The sequence below is a fragment of the Eumetopias jubatus genome, unplaced genomic scaffold, assembly GCF_037043125.1.
Source record: "Eumetopias jubatus isolate StellerSeaLion01/CBP00866 unplaced genomic scaffold, mEumJub1_p1.0 scaffold_12, whole genome shotgun sequence".
Lineage (NCBI taxonomy): Eukaryota > Metazoa > Chordata > Mammalia > Carnivora > Otariidae > Eumetopias > Eumetopias jubatus.
In genome coordinates, this window is record NW_028274818.1 from 93,699,934 (window position 1) to 93,716,903 (window position 16,970).

Here is a 16,970-nt window from a genome sequence, read left to right on the forward strand (position 1 = left end):
CCCAGCCCCGGGCAGCGAAGCTGGGGGTCCGGAGGGCGCAGGCCTCCTGCCTGCCTACCAGCTGGCCCAGGCCACCCTCTCCCTCCACACCTGGGAAGGGAAGCCAGGGAGGGTCCCACCAACTGGGGAGGTTGCCGCCTGGCCCTCAGCCAGCAGGCAGCAGGTACGAGGAGTCCGCCTGGGGCTCACTCTCTCTTGGACCTCCTTCCTGCAGCCCAGGGTGCTGCATGAGGGGCCGCAGGGGCGACCGCATGACCATCAACATCCAGGAGCACATGGCCATCAACGTGTGCCCTGGGCCCATCCGGCCCATCCGGCAGATCTCTGACTACTTCCCCCGCCCGGGACCAGGACCCGAAGGTGGGGGCAGGGATTTCAGGGCGGCCCCTGCCCGCCTGGCACCCCTGGCCCTGGCCCCCCCTGCAGCCCTCCTTGGGGCCACCACGCCCGAGGACGGAGCGGAGGTGGACAGCTACGACTCAGATGATACCAGTGAGTCTGGGGGCTGGGGGTGGGGGGTGCTTCCGGGCTGTGGAAAGGGGCTGGGGCCCTGCTGGGCGTGTTGGGGGAGGCGGGTTCTGCCTCCAGGGCTGCAGTCAGCGTGGAGATTACAGTTTCCGAAAGGCTCAATATTCAATATTTCTGCTGAGACACTCAACCACCCACACAGCCCCAGTGGCGGCCCAGCCGGGGACCCAGACGCTCGCGCACACCCTCCCTCGCAGGCCGCCAGACGCCCAGGCGTGCGCACCTTCCCCAGCCTGCCCACGGGTCTCTCACACACACACCTTTCCTTACACACTGCCTCACGCTGGTCTTTCCTCTTCTCCAGCCGCCCTGGGCATGCTGGAGTTTGACCTTCTCTACGACCAGGCCTCCTGCACTCTGCACTGCAGTATCCTCAGGGCCAAGGTGGGTACTCCCTGCCTCCCAAGCCCTGGCCCCGTTTGCCTGTTTCCAGGTCCCCAGGTTGGACCCCTCCTCCTCCCCCCCCCATCCCCCGGCACCCTTCTTCTTGACTCTCCACACCCTGAGCATCCACTCTGCAGAGGGAGGCAGGGAGGCAGGGCTGGGAGCTTGCAGCCCTCTTCCCTCCCCTCCCCTCCCCTGCAGGGCCTCAAGCCCATGGATTTCAATGGCCTGGCTGACCCCTATGTCAAGCTGCACCTGCTGCCTGGGGCCTGCAAGGTAACGGCCTCTTCCCTCCCCCAGCCTGAGCCGGCTTGTGGGTCTGTCCCCAACCTTCCCCTGCCTTCAGCCTCCATGGGTCTGGGGGACGTGGACTGAGAACCTTCTCCCCACACCTCAGGCCAATAAGCTAAAAACTAAGACTCAGAGGAACACGCTGAATCCCGTGTGGAATGAGGATCTGACGTACAGTGGGATCACGGATGATGACATCACCCACAAGGTGCTCAGGTGAGGGCTCCATTCCCCTTGTTACTGAGGATTCCAGCTCAGCACCTCCTCTGGGAGCTGTCATTGCCACCTTGTTTGGTTGGTTGATCTGCCTCCCATTAAGCCCCTCTCAGATGCTCAAGAACAATCACTGGCTCCCCATCCCCCTTCGGCAGCAGGCCCTCCAAATATCTCCTCCTACTGCTGGTCAGCTTCAAGACTCCTGACCTTTACCTGTTGTGTCTCTTCCATGGAAAGTGCTCCCCGCCGTGCCTCCTCCTGGAAGCTTTCCCTGGTTGCCGAGCGCCCTCCCCAACCCTACCCCCCCCCACGTGTCAGACCTATGTAGCAGAGGTCTGCCCATTCTCATGCCTGTGTCCCCCCTAACATCCCGTGCTAAGGAGTGAAGTCTTCAGGGACAGGGAACTTGCTCCATCATCCCAGGAGGTGGAGCTGTGGGGACTGTAATCCCTGGCCCGACTGAAGGGCAGCACAGCCCAGGCTTGTGAGGCCTTTAGCTGTGTTCTTGGCAATGGGGAAGCCGGGGGAGGGTTGGCACCGGGGCGGGGGGGATTGGTCAGCCTTGGATTTTGGAGATCATTCTGCTGGCTGTGAGGCTGACTGGGGATCGGGGCGGGGGTAGGGTGGACAGAGGCAAGACACCGGGAAGGCTGGCCCATCTCTCAGATGTGAGCGCATTGGGCCTGAGTAGCCGAGTGCGCACTGGTGCCCAGCCCTGGGTTATGCGCCTTTACATTTATTTCCCTTGATCCTGATAGTTGTAGGAGGTGGGTGCTCATATCTCCGTTTTATAGATGGGAATTGAGGCATAGGGAGGTGGAGTGACTTGGCCAAGGTCACATAGGTAGCTAGTAGGTGGCAGAGGTAGGAAATTAACAGCCCTCCATGACAGCTCCTCAGGAGGGTCAAGACAGAAGGAAGCGCAGGGAGCTGCATAAGGGGATGAACAGAACTGAAAGCAATCATTTCTTAAAGATTTTGTCAGAGAGAGAGTGTACACACAAGCAGGGGGAGAGGGAGAAGCGGATTTCCCGCGGAGCAGGGAGCCCGACGCGGGGCTCGATCCCAGGACCCTGGGACCACGACCTGAGCCGAAGGCAGACACTTCATGGACTGAGCCACCATGGCACCCCTATAAGCTGTCATTTCTTAATCGCTGGGCTCCTGTGTGTCTCTCCCAGGCTGGTGCCCTGCTCCAGGCAAAGGAGGACAGGAGCGCCGGAGGAGGCGCGGGACCCTCGCCCGACTGCCCAAGGCTCCTCAAGGCGCTTCCAGCCCTTGCACACGGGAGTCCGGGACCCACACCCACCAATGCCTGCTCTGGGCACATTGTTCAGTTGGATCCCGTCCCCAGGCTCTGAATGGAGGCAGTGGAGGGTGGCGGTCCTCAGGATTCGTGGGGGCTTCCTGAAGTAGCTGCCTGGGTCCCGACGGCCCCGGGGTGGCCGGGGCAGCTGGAGAGGGCGGGGCAGCGGGACAGGGCCGATCACGGCATCCTCCTCACGCGCCGGGCTGGGGCTCGCCGCACAGCCCGTGCGACAGGCGAGGCGTAGAGTAGGGCAGAGCTGGGATTGGCCTCGGGTGCTCCGCGTTCGGTTGGAGGACCTTTCTCCCCCACTGGAGCAGGCTCAGGTACGCCAGGGGGCCCTGACCCTGCAGTTCCCCGCCAGGATCTCCGTCTGTGACGAGGACAAGCTGAGCCACAATGAATTCATCGGGGAGATCCGAGTACCCCTCCGCCGCCTCAAGCCTTCACAGAAGAAACATTTTAACATCTGCCTTGAGCGCCAGGTCCCGGTCTGTGTAGGGGCTGGGGGGTGGGGGGTGGGGGGTGGGGGTGGGGCGGGGTGGGGCGGCGGCCCTGGGGAGGCCAGGTTTCCAGAACCTTCTCTTCGTCCCCTCAGCTGGCTTCACCCTCCTCCATGTCAGCGGCACTGAGGGGCATCTCCTGTTACCTGAAGGAGGTGAGGTAACCTCACAGGGACCGCGTCTGGGTGGGAGGTGGCGGGGATGCAGGCTGATCCTGAGTCGGCCCCACAGCTGGAGCAGGCCGAGCAGGGGCCTGGGCTGCTGGAAGAGCGCGGGCGCATCCTGCTGAGTCTCAGCTACAGCTCTCGGCGCCGGGGGCTGCTGGTGGGCATCGTGCGCTGCGCCCACCTGGCTGCCATGGATGTCAATGGCTACTCCGACCCCTACGTCAAGACGTGAGCCTGCCCTTCCCTCCCCTGGGAGCCTGCCTGACCTCCTCCGCGGCCTGATGTGTCCCTGACCGCCCCCCCCTCCTCTACAGGTACCTGAGGCCTGACGTGGATAAGAAATCCAAGCATAAAACGTGCGTGAAGAAGAAGACTCTTAATCCGGAATTTAATGAGGTAAGCGGGGCGGGGGGGCGGTGGAGGCTGGGGCCGGGGCCGGGGCCTCACGGAAGCTGTGGCCTGCCCTGCCCCAGGACTTCTTCTACGAGATGGAGCTCTCTGCTCTGGCTACCAAGACTCTGGAAGTCACAGTGTGGGACTACGACATCGGCAAATCCAACGACTTCATCGGTGAGGGATGAGGCTGCCGGGTGGAGCCTATGATGGGGGGTCGGGGGTGGCAGGCTGGCAGAGATGGGCCCTGACGGTGCCAGCCTCTTGCTGCCTCCCAGGTGGGGTGTCCCTGGGACCCGGGGCCCGGGGCGAGGCCCGGAAGCACTGGAGTGACTGTCTGCAGCAGCCGGACGCGGCCCTGGAGCGCTGGCACACCTTGACCAGTGAGCTGCCCCCCGCCGCCGGGGCCCTGCCCTCAGCCTGAGCGGGCGGCAGCTGCCCGGCATGGGCCCCGCGGGGCCAGGACCCAACCTCCGCACGAGTGTGTTGCACGTTTACACGGGGTGGATGCCCCGCCCCCCACTACCTGTCTTATTTTGTGAGTCTCCGTGACCGTGGGTCTGTCCTGTCGTGAGGGGCCGTGGACATCTATATTCACATATGCAAACTTCCTCCTGCCTGACTCGCTCCCACGCAGATATGCAAAAACCCGGCCCGGGCACGCCCACAGGGGGCCGCCGCGCCTCTCTCCTGCCCCTCCAGGCTGCCCCGTCCCCCTCGGCCCACAGGGAGGAGGTCGGATTCGGGGGCGGGGGGGGGGTTCGGAGGAGGAGAATGTCTCCAAAAAAGAGAAGGACAAAAAACAAAAACGAAAAAAAGAGCCACTACTTTAATACAGAATCTTCGTTAAAAACCAACCAACCAACCTAGCCCTGTACAGCTGCCCTTTTAAATGCGGGGGCCACCGCAGGCTCTCTGCCTCTCCCAGAGGTGGCAGATGCTCCCGGCCACTCATTTAAAGAACTGTCCCCTGGATGGGGCCAGGACGGGAGGGCAGGGCCTCTGCCCTCCCCCCCACCCCCACCCCCCGTGGGGACCCACCTCCCGGGGGACGTCCGTGCATGTTTACGCCTCTTCTGATTGTGTCAGTGGCCGCAGCATGGCAACTGGGCGTCAATAAACGTCTCTGCGGAAGCTGGGGGCTCGTGTGTGCTGGCGTCAGGCACAGGGCGTGGGCTCGGCCAGAGATGGGGTCACTCCGGGATGTCGATCACCAGGTCGTCATCCCCGTCCAGGGCATCGTCCCCGCTGCCCGCATCACTGAACATCTGCCGAGGGACGGCGCTCAGGATCGTGGGGGGAGGCATCTTGGGTGGAGGCAGTGGAGCCAGGGCTGCCCCCACCCCGGCCCCCGAGCCCCGGCCCGGGAAGGTCAGCGGCCCTCCCACAGGGCAGTCAGGGGGGCCCACCGCCATCTGCAGCAGGGGGAAGAAACACAGGGAGGGCTGGTCAGGGAGGCACTGGACCTCCAGAAGGCTGGCGGGGGCCTCTTAAGGCAGTTCTGGGGGACAGGGAAGAGGGGCAAAGGCTCATGCCGGGGGCAGTGGGCACAGCCGGGCCAGCCAATGCTGGAATCAGGGTGGGGGAGGCCTGCCTCACCTCAGCCCCTTGAATCTCACCCCACAAATGGCTGCAGGTGAGAGATGGTGATGGAGACGGTGATGAGGGGGGTGGTGGGGGTGGTGGGGGTGGTGGTGGGGGTGGTGGGGGTGGTGGTGGTGGATCTCCCAGGAAACCAGGAGGGGAAGGCCGGACCCCGCCCTCTCCAGGGAGGCCCCTTGGCTGCCCCCGGGACAGCACTTAGAGCCGGTCAGGGCGGTCAGAGCCAGCCCGTAGTGCCAGCCTGCCCGCCTCTGGGCACCTCGGACCACAGCTGCCGGCACCGGCCTCTCCCTCCTACTTCGGGACTTGCTGGTGAGCTGGACGCTGTCCTAGGCTTTCGCCCCCCCGCTGGGCGAGGCTTCTACCTCTTCTGTCTGGGGACCCCCGCAGCTCACCTGGGCTACGGTACCAGCCTCCTAACTGGACTCCCTGCCTTCAGCCTCTCCCAGAGTCAGCTCTTCCACACTGCAGCCAGAGTGAGCTCTCTAAAACACAGACCTGAGCGTGTCATTCCCCCACTCAAGGGACAGGCGGGAAGCTGCGCCCGACAACAGGCCAGCCCCTCCACCTGAAGTATCCTTTTCTAGCCATCAAAAGTCTTGCTTTGTCCTCCGAGGCTGGGACGTGGCCTCTGTCCTGCCCAACCCTCCAGCCCCCGCCCCCTGCCAGGACTCCCCCCCCCCACCCCCACCCCCACCAGAGAGCTCTGTGGGCCCAAACCGAGCACCTGCTACGTGCCAGGTGACTGCCATTAACACCCATTCCGACCACCCTGGAAGGGAGGGAAGGTTACGGGCCAGAGGAGGAATCTGAGACTCGCAAATGAAGACTCCGAAGCACAGGCCCTCTGGGTCCCCGCTGGGCAGGTCCCGTTTGGCCCCAGGTGGCGGCGGCAGGAAGTGCTTACGTGTGTCTCTACAGTGGCCCCCGGGGCCTACTTTCACACCTTCCGCCCTCATGGCCTACCAGCTGCCTCTCCAGGAGCCCCCAGCCCCGCTGCTGTCCTTGGGGTGGTGGAGGACCAGAGTGGGCCTTTACCTCCTGGTCAGTGCCTCAGGGTACAGGACTTGGCCAGGACTGGTGACAGACAAGAGGCCCAGCTCCATGAGGACAGCCCCCCCCTCCTCTGGCTGCCACCTTTGGACCTCCACCTTAGTCCCTACGTCCCACCCCTTCCTGGCCTTCCCCAATGGCCTCTGTGTGACCAAAAGCACCTCCTGTTCAGCCACAGCTTACTAGGGACCAGGCACTGGGCTATGTGTTTTCTCTTCCTGAACTTACTTCACTCTACACTGACCCCACCGAACAGAGAAGAAAGCTGAGGCTCAGAAAGTGAAATGACTTGCCCGAGGTCACACGGGAAGTGTGTGGAGGACTCAAATCCACTCCATCTGACTGGGGCCCAGGCCCTTAACTGACCTGCTCCTGTCTTCACGGCTGTCCTTTGTCTCCTCAGATTGAGCCACCCAGAAACTTCAGTGACCCCCACCCCTTTACAAGGACCTCCTGGCCCTGGGCACCCAGGCCTCTGTGATCCCCCCTCACCCTATGTTTCTGTCCGCCGTCCTTCTCTCTTCTCTCTCCTGCGTCAGCCCAAACAACACTTCTGCCAGGTCCCTATCTTCCTTCCACTCTTGCTGAGCCTGCAATTTCCAAATCTCACCTCCCCTGGGCTCAGATGTTACCTCTTCTTTAAGGCCTTCCCTGATTTACCCCCTCCTCCACCACAGCAACTGATCTGGGCCCCTCTCTCAACCAACCTCCTCTCTCCTCGATGGCCACAACTCAGCTCCCCGTCACCTCTCCGGCAGGACCCAGCACCTCGGCCTCACACAGCAATGCCACACGCGTGCCACGCCTCCACCCATCGGCTCCAGGCTTCCCCGCCCCTGGCCTTGCGCACCATCCCGCCCTACAGGCCAGAAGCAAAAGCCTGCCAAGGAGAGTGCGGGGGCCGAGGTCACATGGAGGCTAAGCAGCAGAGCTGGGATTTGAACCCCGAACCAGCACTCCTAACCACCCCAAACGTGACCTCCCATTTTGCCTCTGGCTCCCGTCTACCCGCCGTGAAAGCTTCCTATCTAGTCCCAGTTCCACTCTGACTCGGAGCTGGAAGGGCACTGTACCGCCTGGGCCCTACTCTCTCCTAGGGCTCAGAGCGCAGGCCTCTCTCCCCTCCTCTCCAGCCACGTTCTCCCCCAACAATCACACCCGCCTCCACGCTGAGGACTTCAGTGCACCCCACGAGCCCCAGGCTTGTGGCCTCCTGGATCTCGCTGGCCTTTCCTGACAGCATTCAGCATGTCCCAACTCGTCTTCCCTCCCACAGCTGCTCCTCCCGGACCTCCCGGGCTCAGAGGGAGGCTACCCATCTTCTTCAGTTGCTCAGGCCCCAAATCCTGGAGCCGCCCCTGGGCTCTGCTCTTGCCCACAGCCCACGCTGGTCTTCCCATGGCTCCATCTTCGAAACTGATGCATCAGCCACTTTTTGGCGCTCTACCTGCTTTACTGCAGGAGCCTGCTTGGGGGGGTCTCCCCACTTGCATCCCCACCTAGTGCCTCCCCGGTCCGTTCTCCACGCAGCTGTGAGTTCCATAAAGCAGAGCAGATTCCCCTCTGCCTGACCTCCTGCAACGGCTCCCCATTTCATTCACGGTACAAGCGAAGCCTCTGTGACACCGAGAGGGCGCTCCACCATCCTGCCCCCTGGTTATTTCTCTCACCTGCTTACCACCCCCCCCACCCCTCCCTTGCCTCTGACCACACTGGCCTCCTTCCTGGTCCGTGAACAGGTGGACACACGCACTCCTGGGGGCCTCTGCACTGCTTGCTCTCCCTGAAACACCTGTTCAGAGAGTCACATGCTCGCTTCTCGTTTCTTTTAAGCCTCTGACCAAATAATGTCCCAGACCACCCACCCAAAAATACCGGCCCCTCTCTACTCTGGGGCTTCCCACCCTCTACCTGGCCCCATTTCTCAGCACTGGCACCTACTTTTCTTGTCTGTTTTCCACCTCTCTTGCTAGAATGGGAGGTTCGTGAAGGTGGGGATTTTTGTGTTTTGTTCGCTACTGCATCTGCAGCACCTAGAACAGTGCCTGGTACACAGCAGGTGCTCCAGAAACACTCGTTCGCTACATGTGGTTTGATCACTCACTTACAGATGCAGAAGAGGAGGCCTAGACAGCCAAAGAGACCTGTTCTACGTCCCATGGTTTTTAACTGGTGGAATCTTGACTCCACTCCAGGTCCCACAACTCTGCCTGTCCTCTGGGGCTGCCCGGCATCACAGGCCACCTGTGAACAATGAGCCTGGCCCCCCCGAGTCTTAGCTTTGCGTGCCCCAAGGGTGGTCCTGCCCTCATTTTTCTCCACATCAAGCCTGTGGGCCAGGACATCTCTGACCCACCCCTCAGCTCCTAGCCCTAGGCTGGGCCCCCAGCAGCCCCAAATCAGTCCTTGGAAGTTCTCGGACAGGCCCCAGCCCGTCTGGAGCCTCCCTCAGATGGCGGTCCTCCTGCCGTTCTGGCCCCTCCCTAACATCCCCCAATCAGGGTACCTTGAGTTTCCGGGGCAGGCGGGGCCGTTTCTCCCGCTTGGGCCTCAGGGGGCTGGGCTCGGGCAGCTGCAGGGCCAGGTAGTCAGAAGGGAATGGGGGGTAGGGAGGGGAAGCCAGCTGCAGGCAGGAGTGAGGGGATGGAGATGGGAAATGGAGTGGATGGGGTTGGGGGGGGGGAGGGAAGAAACGCAAACAGGAGGAGGAATGGAAAAACAAGAGGTGGTGATGAGTGTGGCTCCTGAGAACAGAAGGGGAGGGGACAGCAGCAGGACTGTGTCCTGAGCTCTGCTCTCCTCAGTCACGCCTGTCCCCCATTCCTACACCAGAGAGAAGTGGGCAGCCCCGACTCACACCCCTCCAACGGATGCCTGCTGCCACACCCAGACAGATGTCCCCAGAGTTGGGCCGGCCTCCCCCTGAGGCCCGTCTGCCCAACAATGCCCACCTTACTCCCAGGCGGCTCAGCTACCGCTTCCCACCCTTGACGACAACTCACCGAGCTCAGGTACGGGGAGGGGGCCGTGGAGGCCTGAAGGGGAAACCCCGTTGAAGGAGGCAGGGAGAGGCTGGAGGGGGAGGAGGCGCCCCCCAGCGGAGGGCTTCTCTTCCTGGAGAAAGTACGGGGGGGGGGGGTTGTCAGAGGCAGCTAGGAGGCCCAGGTGCCCCCATCCACCCACCCCCACCCCCAGAGAAGAACAATGGCTTCTTCCCACCTCTTGGGGGCTGGCGTGTCCGACAGCTTGGGTGTTCCCTCTGTCTCGCTGTTATCTGAAGATGCAGTGGCATCTGAGTCTGTGAGGGGGGAGGACTGGTCAGAGGGAGGGTGGGGGGCTCCAGCCTACCCCAGAGAGGTGCAATCTCAACTCTATGGAAGGGCCCCAGGGAATCTGACTCCCCAGTTGGCACATAGGCGCTCTTCAGGAGAGGCCCACAGCTTCCTAAAATGTCCTTTACAACTGACTTCCTGCCTGGACTCCTCCCTCATAACACAACTGTCAAGCACTTAACTGCATGCTAGGCTCTGAAAAGTTCACCCCCGCTCCCTGTACTCATAACCACCCAAGGAGGAAGGTGAGGGCATCATGTCCTCCTTCCAGATGAGGTCACCGAGGCTGAGAGAGTAAAGTGTGCAGCTGAACTAGAACCCCCCATCTCTGCTCATTCACTCTCTTCTGCCACTCTTAAGCTGCCTTCAGCTCCTGCCTCTGTTCCACTCCCCAGGTCCAGGGTCCTGCTAAGCTACCCTTCACATCTCCCCTGTCTTTAGCCACTGCCCCCCACCCCAACGACCACCACCTCAGACCGCCACATCAAAATCACCGGCTCAGCAATCTCACCTCTCCTGCTACCCACTGTCCACGCCAGCTCCAGAATGATCTATCTGGAAAGCTGATCCCAGCCTTCCTAGTGACATCCCCTCCTGCCTGCGAACGTCTGGAGTGCTTCTTAATCTGGTCTCAACCTACCTTTCTGGTCTCCTGACTGAACCATACTCTTCCGTCACATCATTTCCTCTAGAAAGAAATTTATCTCCCAGTTCTGCACTTCTACTTAGAAGGCCCATAGCTCATTTAACAATAACTGATACCCGGGATGTACGCTGTCCCCAGTTTCTCTGCTCAGATCCTTTAAGAAGCAAAATTAAACACTGCCTCTCTGAGTCTTCCAGAATCCCTCAGGCTCAGTTAATTGCTGGCTGTCCCCAAAACTCTCCACTCTCACTTGTCAGGGCTTGCCTCTCGTTGTGCTAAGATGTGTCATGTGTGGGTGTCTCCCTGACCAGACGGTGGGCTTTTCCAGGATACGAGTGGCGGCTTACGTCTCTGGTTCTCCCTCCTCAAGATTTATCTCACTCTGACCATGAACATACTGTTTTTTCTCATGGCTCCTGTCCTGAAGTGCCCCTCAAACAGGAAGTTACCTGGAAGACCTCAGGGAAGGAACAGGCAGGCAATGAGCAGCAGGACGAAAAGCCAAACGGTTTGCCTTGACCCATATGAGCTGGCTCCTGCCTATTTCTCTGACCTCATCCATCACCTACCAACCCATCATACATAAAGGAATGACCATTGTGTGTTCCAATAAAACACTATTTACGAAAACAAGTAGCCTGGCTGGCTGTCGTCTGCTGACCCCACTCCAGACCAGTGTTTAAAAAGCACCATGGGGAAAGCTGATCATATATGTCATAGGTTATAAGGACCCCACGCTGGAATAGGACCACAAATGCCCACCTTAGCACTTTTTCAAACTGTGGGTCTCACCCTATTAGTGGGTCATGAAATCAACTTAGTGATTTGCAACCAGCATTAAGTTTAAAAAAAAAACAAACAACAAAAGAGTAAAGAAAAAAGCAGTCTAGGGGCGTCGGGGTGGCTCAGTCGTTAAGCGTCTGCCTTCGGCTCAAGTCATGATCCCAGGGTCCTGGGATCAAGCCCCGCATCGGGCTCCCTGCTCGGCGGGAAGCCTGCTTCTCCCTCTCCCACTCCCCCTGCTTGTGCTCTGTCTCTCGCTGTGCCTCTCTCTGTCAAATAAATAAATAAAATCTTAAAAAAAAAAGAAAAAGAAAAAGAAAAAACCAGTCTAAAAACCACCAGAACAAATTATATACGATGACCTTGACGCTGTTTCATCTTGTGGTCTTATAAGCAAGTATGTCCGCAGCGCCTTGGTCTGACATGATAAGGAGTGCTCAAAGCAAAGTTTGGAAACACCGCTTCAGCCCTTCTGCTCTGGTCCCTTCTCACTTCAGGGCATCTGCACTGGCTGTTCCCTCTGCCTGGAAATCTCTCACTTGTATCTGCACAAAATTGGTTTCTGCTTCTTAGCTAGGTCCCAGCTCAAACATTCCTTCCCGAGAAACGCTTTTCCGGAGTGCTCTACTGACGCTGTCTGTCATCTGCTTTTGCGTCGTTTGCAAACTAAGAACGGCTTTTACGTTTTTAAATGTGGGGCGAGGGTGGACTCAAAGGAAAAATACCACTTATGACATGTGAAAATCACATGAAATTCAAGTTTCAGTGTCCATAAATAAAGTTTTATTGAAACACATCCATGCTCACTTATTTACATATTACCTGTGGCTACTTTTGCGCTACAACAGCAGAACTGGGTAGTTGCAACAGTTCTGCAAAGCCTGAAATATGTTTTATCTGGCCCTTTACAGAAAACGTTTACCAACCCCTGCTCTAGTCCGATCACTACCATGCAACCCTGATTTTATTCCTTTCAAATCTAAGATCCTAGTTTCTTTGTTTTCCTGTTACCCCCAGCCAGAACGCAAATTCCACTGTATCCCCTGTGCAAAGCAATAAATACTCGAGTGAAAGAATGGTGGAGGTGCAGGGCAAGCAACAGATTTAAGAACCACTGGAGGTTTTATCAGCCTCCGCAGCCTATAATGAGGGGCCCAGGAAGCTTGCCGAAGTGCCAGGAGCCACTTCCTCCACTAATTTTTCATGACCTTGCTCACCAGAAGAATCTTCATCCACGTTCTCGTACTGCAGAAGTCGGTCTAGGAGGAAACTAAAAGAAGAGGTGGGGGAGAACAAGAGTGTTTATTCCCATCTCAGCAACGTTCTTCTGGACCCTGTCCCCTCTAGCTGGTCAAGGGGTCCCCGCAACAGACCCAAGCCAGGCGCCATGCATCTGTGGCCCAATTCCAAGGACGGAGTCCGAATGGAGATCCACAGAAGCCACATCACCCGCAGACATTCCCCCTTCCCCCCACCGTGTCCCACCTCTTATCCCGGGACACCTTCAGCAACTTCCTCTGCGCCTTCCTCAGCTCCTCCTGGAAGCACTCGTGTTCCTGTATCACAAGCAAGGTGGACGCTGAGCCAACGGCCATCCGTAAAGGGGCCCGGAACCCGGCGACAGCTGACTCCGCTCCCTTTACACGTGGGTAAACTGAGGTCCTACCAGCGCCAGGCCTCAACCCCCACAAACCTCTCACCCCAGCACTCACGTAGATGAGGAACTTGAGCTTCCGCTTCAGGTTCCGGTATTTCTTCTTGTAGTCCACTTCGCCGTCGGCCGGCCCGTTCATGACCCGCCCCAGGAGCAATGCCCGCAGGTGTCAGGCGTCCCGCTACCCAGAGCCTGCGCACAGCCCCGCCTCTCACGCCTCCGCTTCCGGAGACTCCGTAAGGCTGTGTCCGCCGGGACTACAACTCCCAGCGTACCCCGCGCCCAAGCCTCTTAACCGCAAGGGTTGCCTTCTTAGGCGCACCGGGAAAAGAACGTAGCTTTCAGGGGCTACGCTGAAGATGGCGTCGCAGCGACGCGATGATGTCATAAAGATGGCGGACGCCGGAGGTACCTTTGCGGATTCTGGATAATCGCAAGCCCCAAGACTTTCCCCCCAGGGATTCCTAGTCTTCAGGCGAGGATATCCTTTTTTATCTGTCTTTCGAAATCACTGCGGCCTAGCTAGTGCCCGTGACCACGGACGGAGGCAGTGTCGCGGGTTGATTACGTTACCCGAAGGCTGCCGGCGTCGAGTCGGTTTCTAACGAGAATTTTTTAAAAAAACGATTGACGCGAAGAAAAGGTAGGAGCCGCGAACCCCTCCAACTACCTGAGGCAGGCAGCTTTGTCTGGCAAAGTTCTCGGTCCAGACGATCCGCGACCAACCCCCAACGGTCCCTCCTCCCACGGCGCCACGACCCGGCGAGTGCGCAAGCTCCTGTCAAACGCGGTGACGGAGGCCGAAGAGAAAAAAAGGCGGGAGCCACCAATCCCAGGTGGAGCAAAATGGCGCGGGAGAACGAGATGCAGGAGTTCATCCGTAGCTTCTTCCGAGGCCGCCCGGACCTCAGGTGCACTAGAGGCTGGAGTTGGGGTTGGAAAGGGCAGGGGCGGGACGGGGACTCCGTCTTGACACATGTCTCCGCAGCACGCTCACGCACTCCATCGTGCGGCGGAGGTTCTTGGCTCACGCGGGCCGCGACCACCTGGAGCCCGACGAGAAGCAAGCGCTGAAGCGACTGGTGGAGAAGGAGCTGCTGAAGGTGCAGGTGTGGCGCGAGGCGGGGTTTGTTGCTGAGGAGGAGGGGCCTGGGAGGGGGTAGGGAACGCAAACTCGGTACACGTTTTGCCCTCTCGCGCGCACACAGGTGGATGAAGCAGGTGCCAGGGAAGAGAGGCTAGATCTTGCCAAGAAGGCAAAGAGGCCTCCCACCCCCATGAGTGGCCCCGTGAGGAAAAGGTTCCGTTTCAATTCGGAGTCAGGTTAGTGGCTTCTGCATAGTTGGTGCATTCAAAAAAGTATTTACTGCGCGTGCATGATCTCCCAAAGCATTAGATGCGGGCACGAGGCCAGTGAGGCAGGAACCAGGCACCGGGTAGACTGACTGATAGCTGTGTTTCCTGTTGCCCTTCCCTCCATCTGTCAGAGGCAACCAACCCCAAGTGGAGGGAAGAAGGGCCAGGAGGAACCCATCCCGATCTTCTTTTCTCTCCACATTCCAGAGCCCAGCTCTGCAGCCTCCAGTCCGGACTGCTTTGGCCCCCAAGCAAAGAATGGGATGGCGACAGTAGAAGTCAGTCCAGCTGAGGGGGAGAGGCCAAAGCAAGCCTCAGAGAAAGCAGTTGAGGAGAGCAATGATGAGGAAGAACAGCAGAGGGGCCTGACTGCAAGGACTGGATTAGAGAAGCTGGCGGCCAAGGAGAGCAGTGAGGAAGAGGAAGAGGGCTCTGCCAGAACAAGTAAGGTCTCCAAGGAAGAGAGCAGTGAGGAAGAGGAGGAAGAGGAGGAGGAGTCTAAGGGCAGGGTTAGGAAGGAACCCGTGACAAGGGATAAGCAGGCACCAGGCCAAACCACTGCCCGTAGGAAGCAGGCCAGGGAGGAGGGTGAGGACAGTGAGGAGGAACCGATCCAGAGGACAAGAAAGAAGGCAGTGGGAAAGAAAGGAGCTAAAAGCCACCAGGAAAGTGAAAGGGACAGTGAGGAGGAGGAGGACACCCTGGCCAAAAAGAAAAACAGCAGGGAGGAAGAGGGGGAGAATCGGAAAGCTGGAGCCCGGGGCAATGGAGGGAACAAGTCAGCTTGGGAGGAGAGGAGCTGTGAGCAGAGAAGCAGGGCAGCAAGACTGCTGGGAGAGTCAGGGGACAGAGAGGGAGAAAAGGAAAAAGCAGGCAGTGGGGATAAGAGCGGCGGAGATGAAGAGCCCCTGGTGCGGAGGAAGAGGAAGGACGGGACCCTGTGGAAGGGTGGGAAAAGGCAGAGTGGAAGCAGCGAGGATGGGGAAGACAGCTGGGGAGAGGTGAAACCAACTACTGAAGGCACTGGAAAGACAGCCAGAGTGGGCAGTATCAGTGGGGAGGTGAGCGACTCGGAGAGGGAGGTGAGTGACCGTGAGGCAGGGGGCAGCCCTAAGGGGGAGAAGGAGAACCACTCTTTCAAGAAGAGCTCCAGGAAAGGCAGGACGCGAAGCTCCTCCTCCTCGTCCACAGATGGCAGTCCGGAACCCAAAGGCAGGAAGGTGATGAGGGGGGACGATGGGGTGGGAGGCCACCTTTAAGGAAGAGGGAGACCTTGACTCAAGTCCAGAAGGTTTGGCCTTCAGCTGCTGTCTTTCCTTGCCAGGCTGGCCCTGGTCGCCGTGGTGAGGACCACCCAGCTGTGATGAGGCTGAAGCGTTACATTCGGGCCTGTGGTGCCCATCGCAACTACAAGAAGCTGCTGGGCCCCTGCCGCTCACACAAGGAGCGCCTCAGTGTCCTCCGGGCAGAGCTGGAAGCCCTGGGCATGAAGGGTGAGGCTGGATGTGCCCTGGGGGCCGCAGGAGAGGGCCTGGGCGGCTGGGGAAGAGGGCATCACCAGCCTCTTCTGCCCCAGGTAACCCTTCCTTAGAGAAGTGCCGGGCCCTGAAGGAGCAGCGGGAGGAGGCGGCTGAGGTGGCCTCCTTGGACCTTACCAACATCATCAGTGGTTCAGGTGAGGGGTTTCCTCCCACTCTCTGAGACGGGGCTTGGATTTTCTCAGATAACTGATCTCCTGCTTTTTCTGCCCCTCAATCCAGGCCGGCCACGCAGACGCACAGCTTGGAACCCTTCAGGAGAAGCGGACGCCCCGGGGGAGCTATACCGCCGGACTTTGGGCTCAGAGGATGAGCAGCCCCGTGCCCCACCCCCAGACTGGTCACATATGCGCGGCATCATCAGCAGTGATGGAGAGAGTAACTGAGCTCCTCCCCTTCCCCAGGAGGCTTTCCACTTGGAGAAAACAGATCCAGCACCCACAGCCCCCATCCCAGTCGGTGCCTGCAGAGCTTCAGAAGCAGCTTTCTTCAGAGAAGACTTTGCACCCCCAGGGACACACGTTGTTGGAATCCTATTTCTCATGTTCTCAGTTTAAGGTGTTTACAGGGGTTTATCGTTTAAGACTCAATAAAGGAGTTGTTTGAATCACCTCATCAAAACTGGTCCCCACTTGGGGCGCCTGGCGGGCTCAGATGGAGAAGTACGTGATTCTTGATCTTGGGGTCGCTGAGTTTGGGGCGAAGAGATTACTTAAATAAAACTTAAGAAAAAGAAAACCGACCCCACCCTCACTCCCTGTACTTTGGGCCAGGAAGGTGAGGAGTGGCCACTGTCCCCACCCAGTCTGGTTCCCTTTTATTTCCCCCAGGTTCTCCAAATGAAGTCCCAGCCTCCAGACCCTGCCATCCAGTCTGCCACCGGGCTCTATCAAAAAAGAGTGGGGCTCCTACCCCGCTTCCTCCAGCCCGACCAGCAGGGCCCTCACCATCCTGCTTTTAAGCTGTGTTACATGCCTAGCTGGGAGGAGGGTCTGAATAACTGGCTTTAAGAAAAATGTGAGAAACATAATGAAGTGACTTGGCGACAGCTGGTGTTTACGTCTTCCTTCTCGCCTTCTAGAAACAGCCACTTAGTCCTTGGGCCAATTCTTTTCGCCTTGAAGGGGTGGGTATGGGGCACAGACCTGACCAATCCGAGTACCTCAGGCCTCTGGCTACAGACTGAGCCAATGAAGTCACTTTAGGACTTTGCTGGCA

The 16,970-nt window shown here is 59.1% G+C and overlaps 3 protein-coding genes across 8 annotated transcripts; 2 read left to right on the forward strand and 1 right to left on the reverse strand.

Annotated features, from left to right (window-relative positions):
• The first annotated feature begins 224 nt into the window (after positions 1 to 224).
• On the forward strand, positions 225 to 4,336 carry DOC2A (double C2 domain alpha). The gene is made up of 10 exons (XM_028110231.2): positions 225 to 492; positions 833 to 912; positions 1,114 to 1,188; positions 1,310 to 1,419; positions 3,090 to 3,216; positions 3,324 to 3,383; positions 3,460 to 3,623; positions 3,710 to 3,791; positions 3,869 to 3,965; positions 4,067 to 4,336. Exons 1-10 carry the CDS (start codon positions 228 to 230, stop codon positions 4,210 to 4,212), a joined length of 1,206 nt encoding a protein of 401 aa, XP_027966032.1. The 5' UTR covers positions 225 to 227; the 3' UTR covers positions 4,213 to 4,336.
• Positions 4,337 to 4,595: 259 nt separating this feature from the next.
• Positions 4,596 to 13,522, reverse strand: INO80E (INO80 complex subunit E). 5 transcript variants are annotated; one of them, XM_028110230.2, is made up of 8 exons: positions 12,917 to 13,521; positions 12,690 to 12,760; positions 12,422 to 12,474; positions 9,663 to 9,741; positions 9,446 to 9,557; positions 8,950 to 9,066; positions 5,786 to 5,875; positions 5,138 to 5,203 (listed from the first exon to the last, which is right to left on the reverse strand). In XM_028110230.2, exons 1-7 carry the CDS (start codon positions 12,995 to 12,997, stop codon positions 5,807 to 5,809), a joined length of 582 nt encoding a protein of 193 aa, XP_027966031.1. In that variant the 5' UTR covers positions 12,998 to 13,521; the 3' UTR covers positions 5,138 to 5,203; positions 5,786 to 5,806. The 5 variants fall into 5 exon arrangements, with proteins under 5 accessions (XP_027966026.1, XP_027966029.1, XP_027966031.1 ...); XM_028110225.2 differs by lacking the exon at positions 5,786 to 5,875 and having other exon boundaries at positions 4,596 to 5,203; positions 12,917 to 13,520; XM_028110229.2 differs by lacking the exon at positions 5,138 to 5,203 and having other exon boundaries at positions 5,500 to 5,875.
• HIRIP3 (HIRA interacting protein 3) lies at positions 13,009 to 16,373 on the forward strand. Of its 2 annotated transcripts, none has more exons than XM_028110224.2 (7): positions 13,009 to 13,769; positions 13,847 to 13,961; positions 14,067 to 14,181; positions 14,422 to 15,434; positions 15,539 to 15,707; positions 15,791 to 15,889; positions 15,975 to 16,373. In XM_028110224.2, the coding sequence occupies exons 1-7, from the start codon at positions 13,705 to 13,707 to the stop codon at positions 16,136 to 16,138; spliced, it is 1,740 nt and encodes a 579-aa protein (XP_027966025.1). In that variant the 5' UTR covers positions 13,009 to 13,704; the 3' UTR covers positions 16,139 to 16,373. The 2 variants fall into 2 exon arrangements, with proteins under 2 accessions (XP_027966025.1, XP_027966023.1); XM_028110222.2 differs by having other exon boundaries at positions 13,010 to 13,769; positions 13,847 to 13,967.
• The last annotated feature ends 597 nt before the right edge of the window (positions 16,374 to 16,970 follow it).

Bases quoted from the DNA above. Each gene is read 5' to 3' on its own strand.
- DOC2A (XM_028110231.2), top strand. From the start codon at position 228: ATGAGGGGCCGCAGGGGCGACCGCATGACCATCAACATCCAGGAGCAC. The intron at 3,217-3,323 runs GTCTGTGTAGGG...TCGTCCCCTCAG, and splicing joins GCCTTGAGCGCCAGGTCCCG to CTGGCTTCACCCTCCTCCAT. The intron at 3,792-3,868 runs GTAAGCGGGGCG...GCCCTGCCCCAG, and splicing joins TTAATCCGGAATTTAATGAG to GACTTCTTCTACGAGATGGA.
- INO80E (XM_028110225.2), bottom strand. From the start codon at position 12,997: ATGAACGGGCCGGCCGACGGCGAAGTGGACTACAAGAAGAAATACCGG. The intron at 9,742-12,421 runs GTGAGCAAGGTC...CCCCCCTCACAG, and splicing joins CGTGGATGAAGATTCTTCTG to ACTCAGATGCCACTGCATCT. The intron at 9,558-9,662 runs GTGGGAAGAAGC...TACTTTCTCCAG, and splicing joins GACACGCCAGCCCCCAAGAG to GAAGAGAAGCCCTCCGCTGG.
- HIRIP3 (XM_028110222.2), top strand. From the start codon at position 13,705: ATGGCGCGGGAGAACGAGATGCAGGAGTTCATCCGTAGCTTCTTCCGA. The intron at 14,182-14,421 runs GTTAGTGGCTTC...TCCACATTCCAG, and splicing joins CCGTTTCAATTCGGAGTCAG to AGCCCAGCTCTGCAGCCTCC. The intron at 15,708-15,790 runs GTGAGGCTGGAT...CTTCTGCCCCAG, and splicing joins GGAAGCCCTGGGCATGAAGG to GTAACCCTTCCTTAGAGAAG.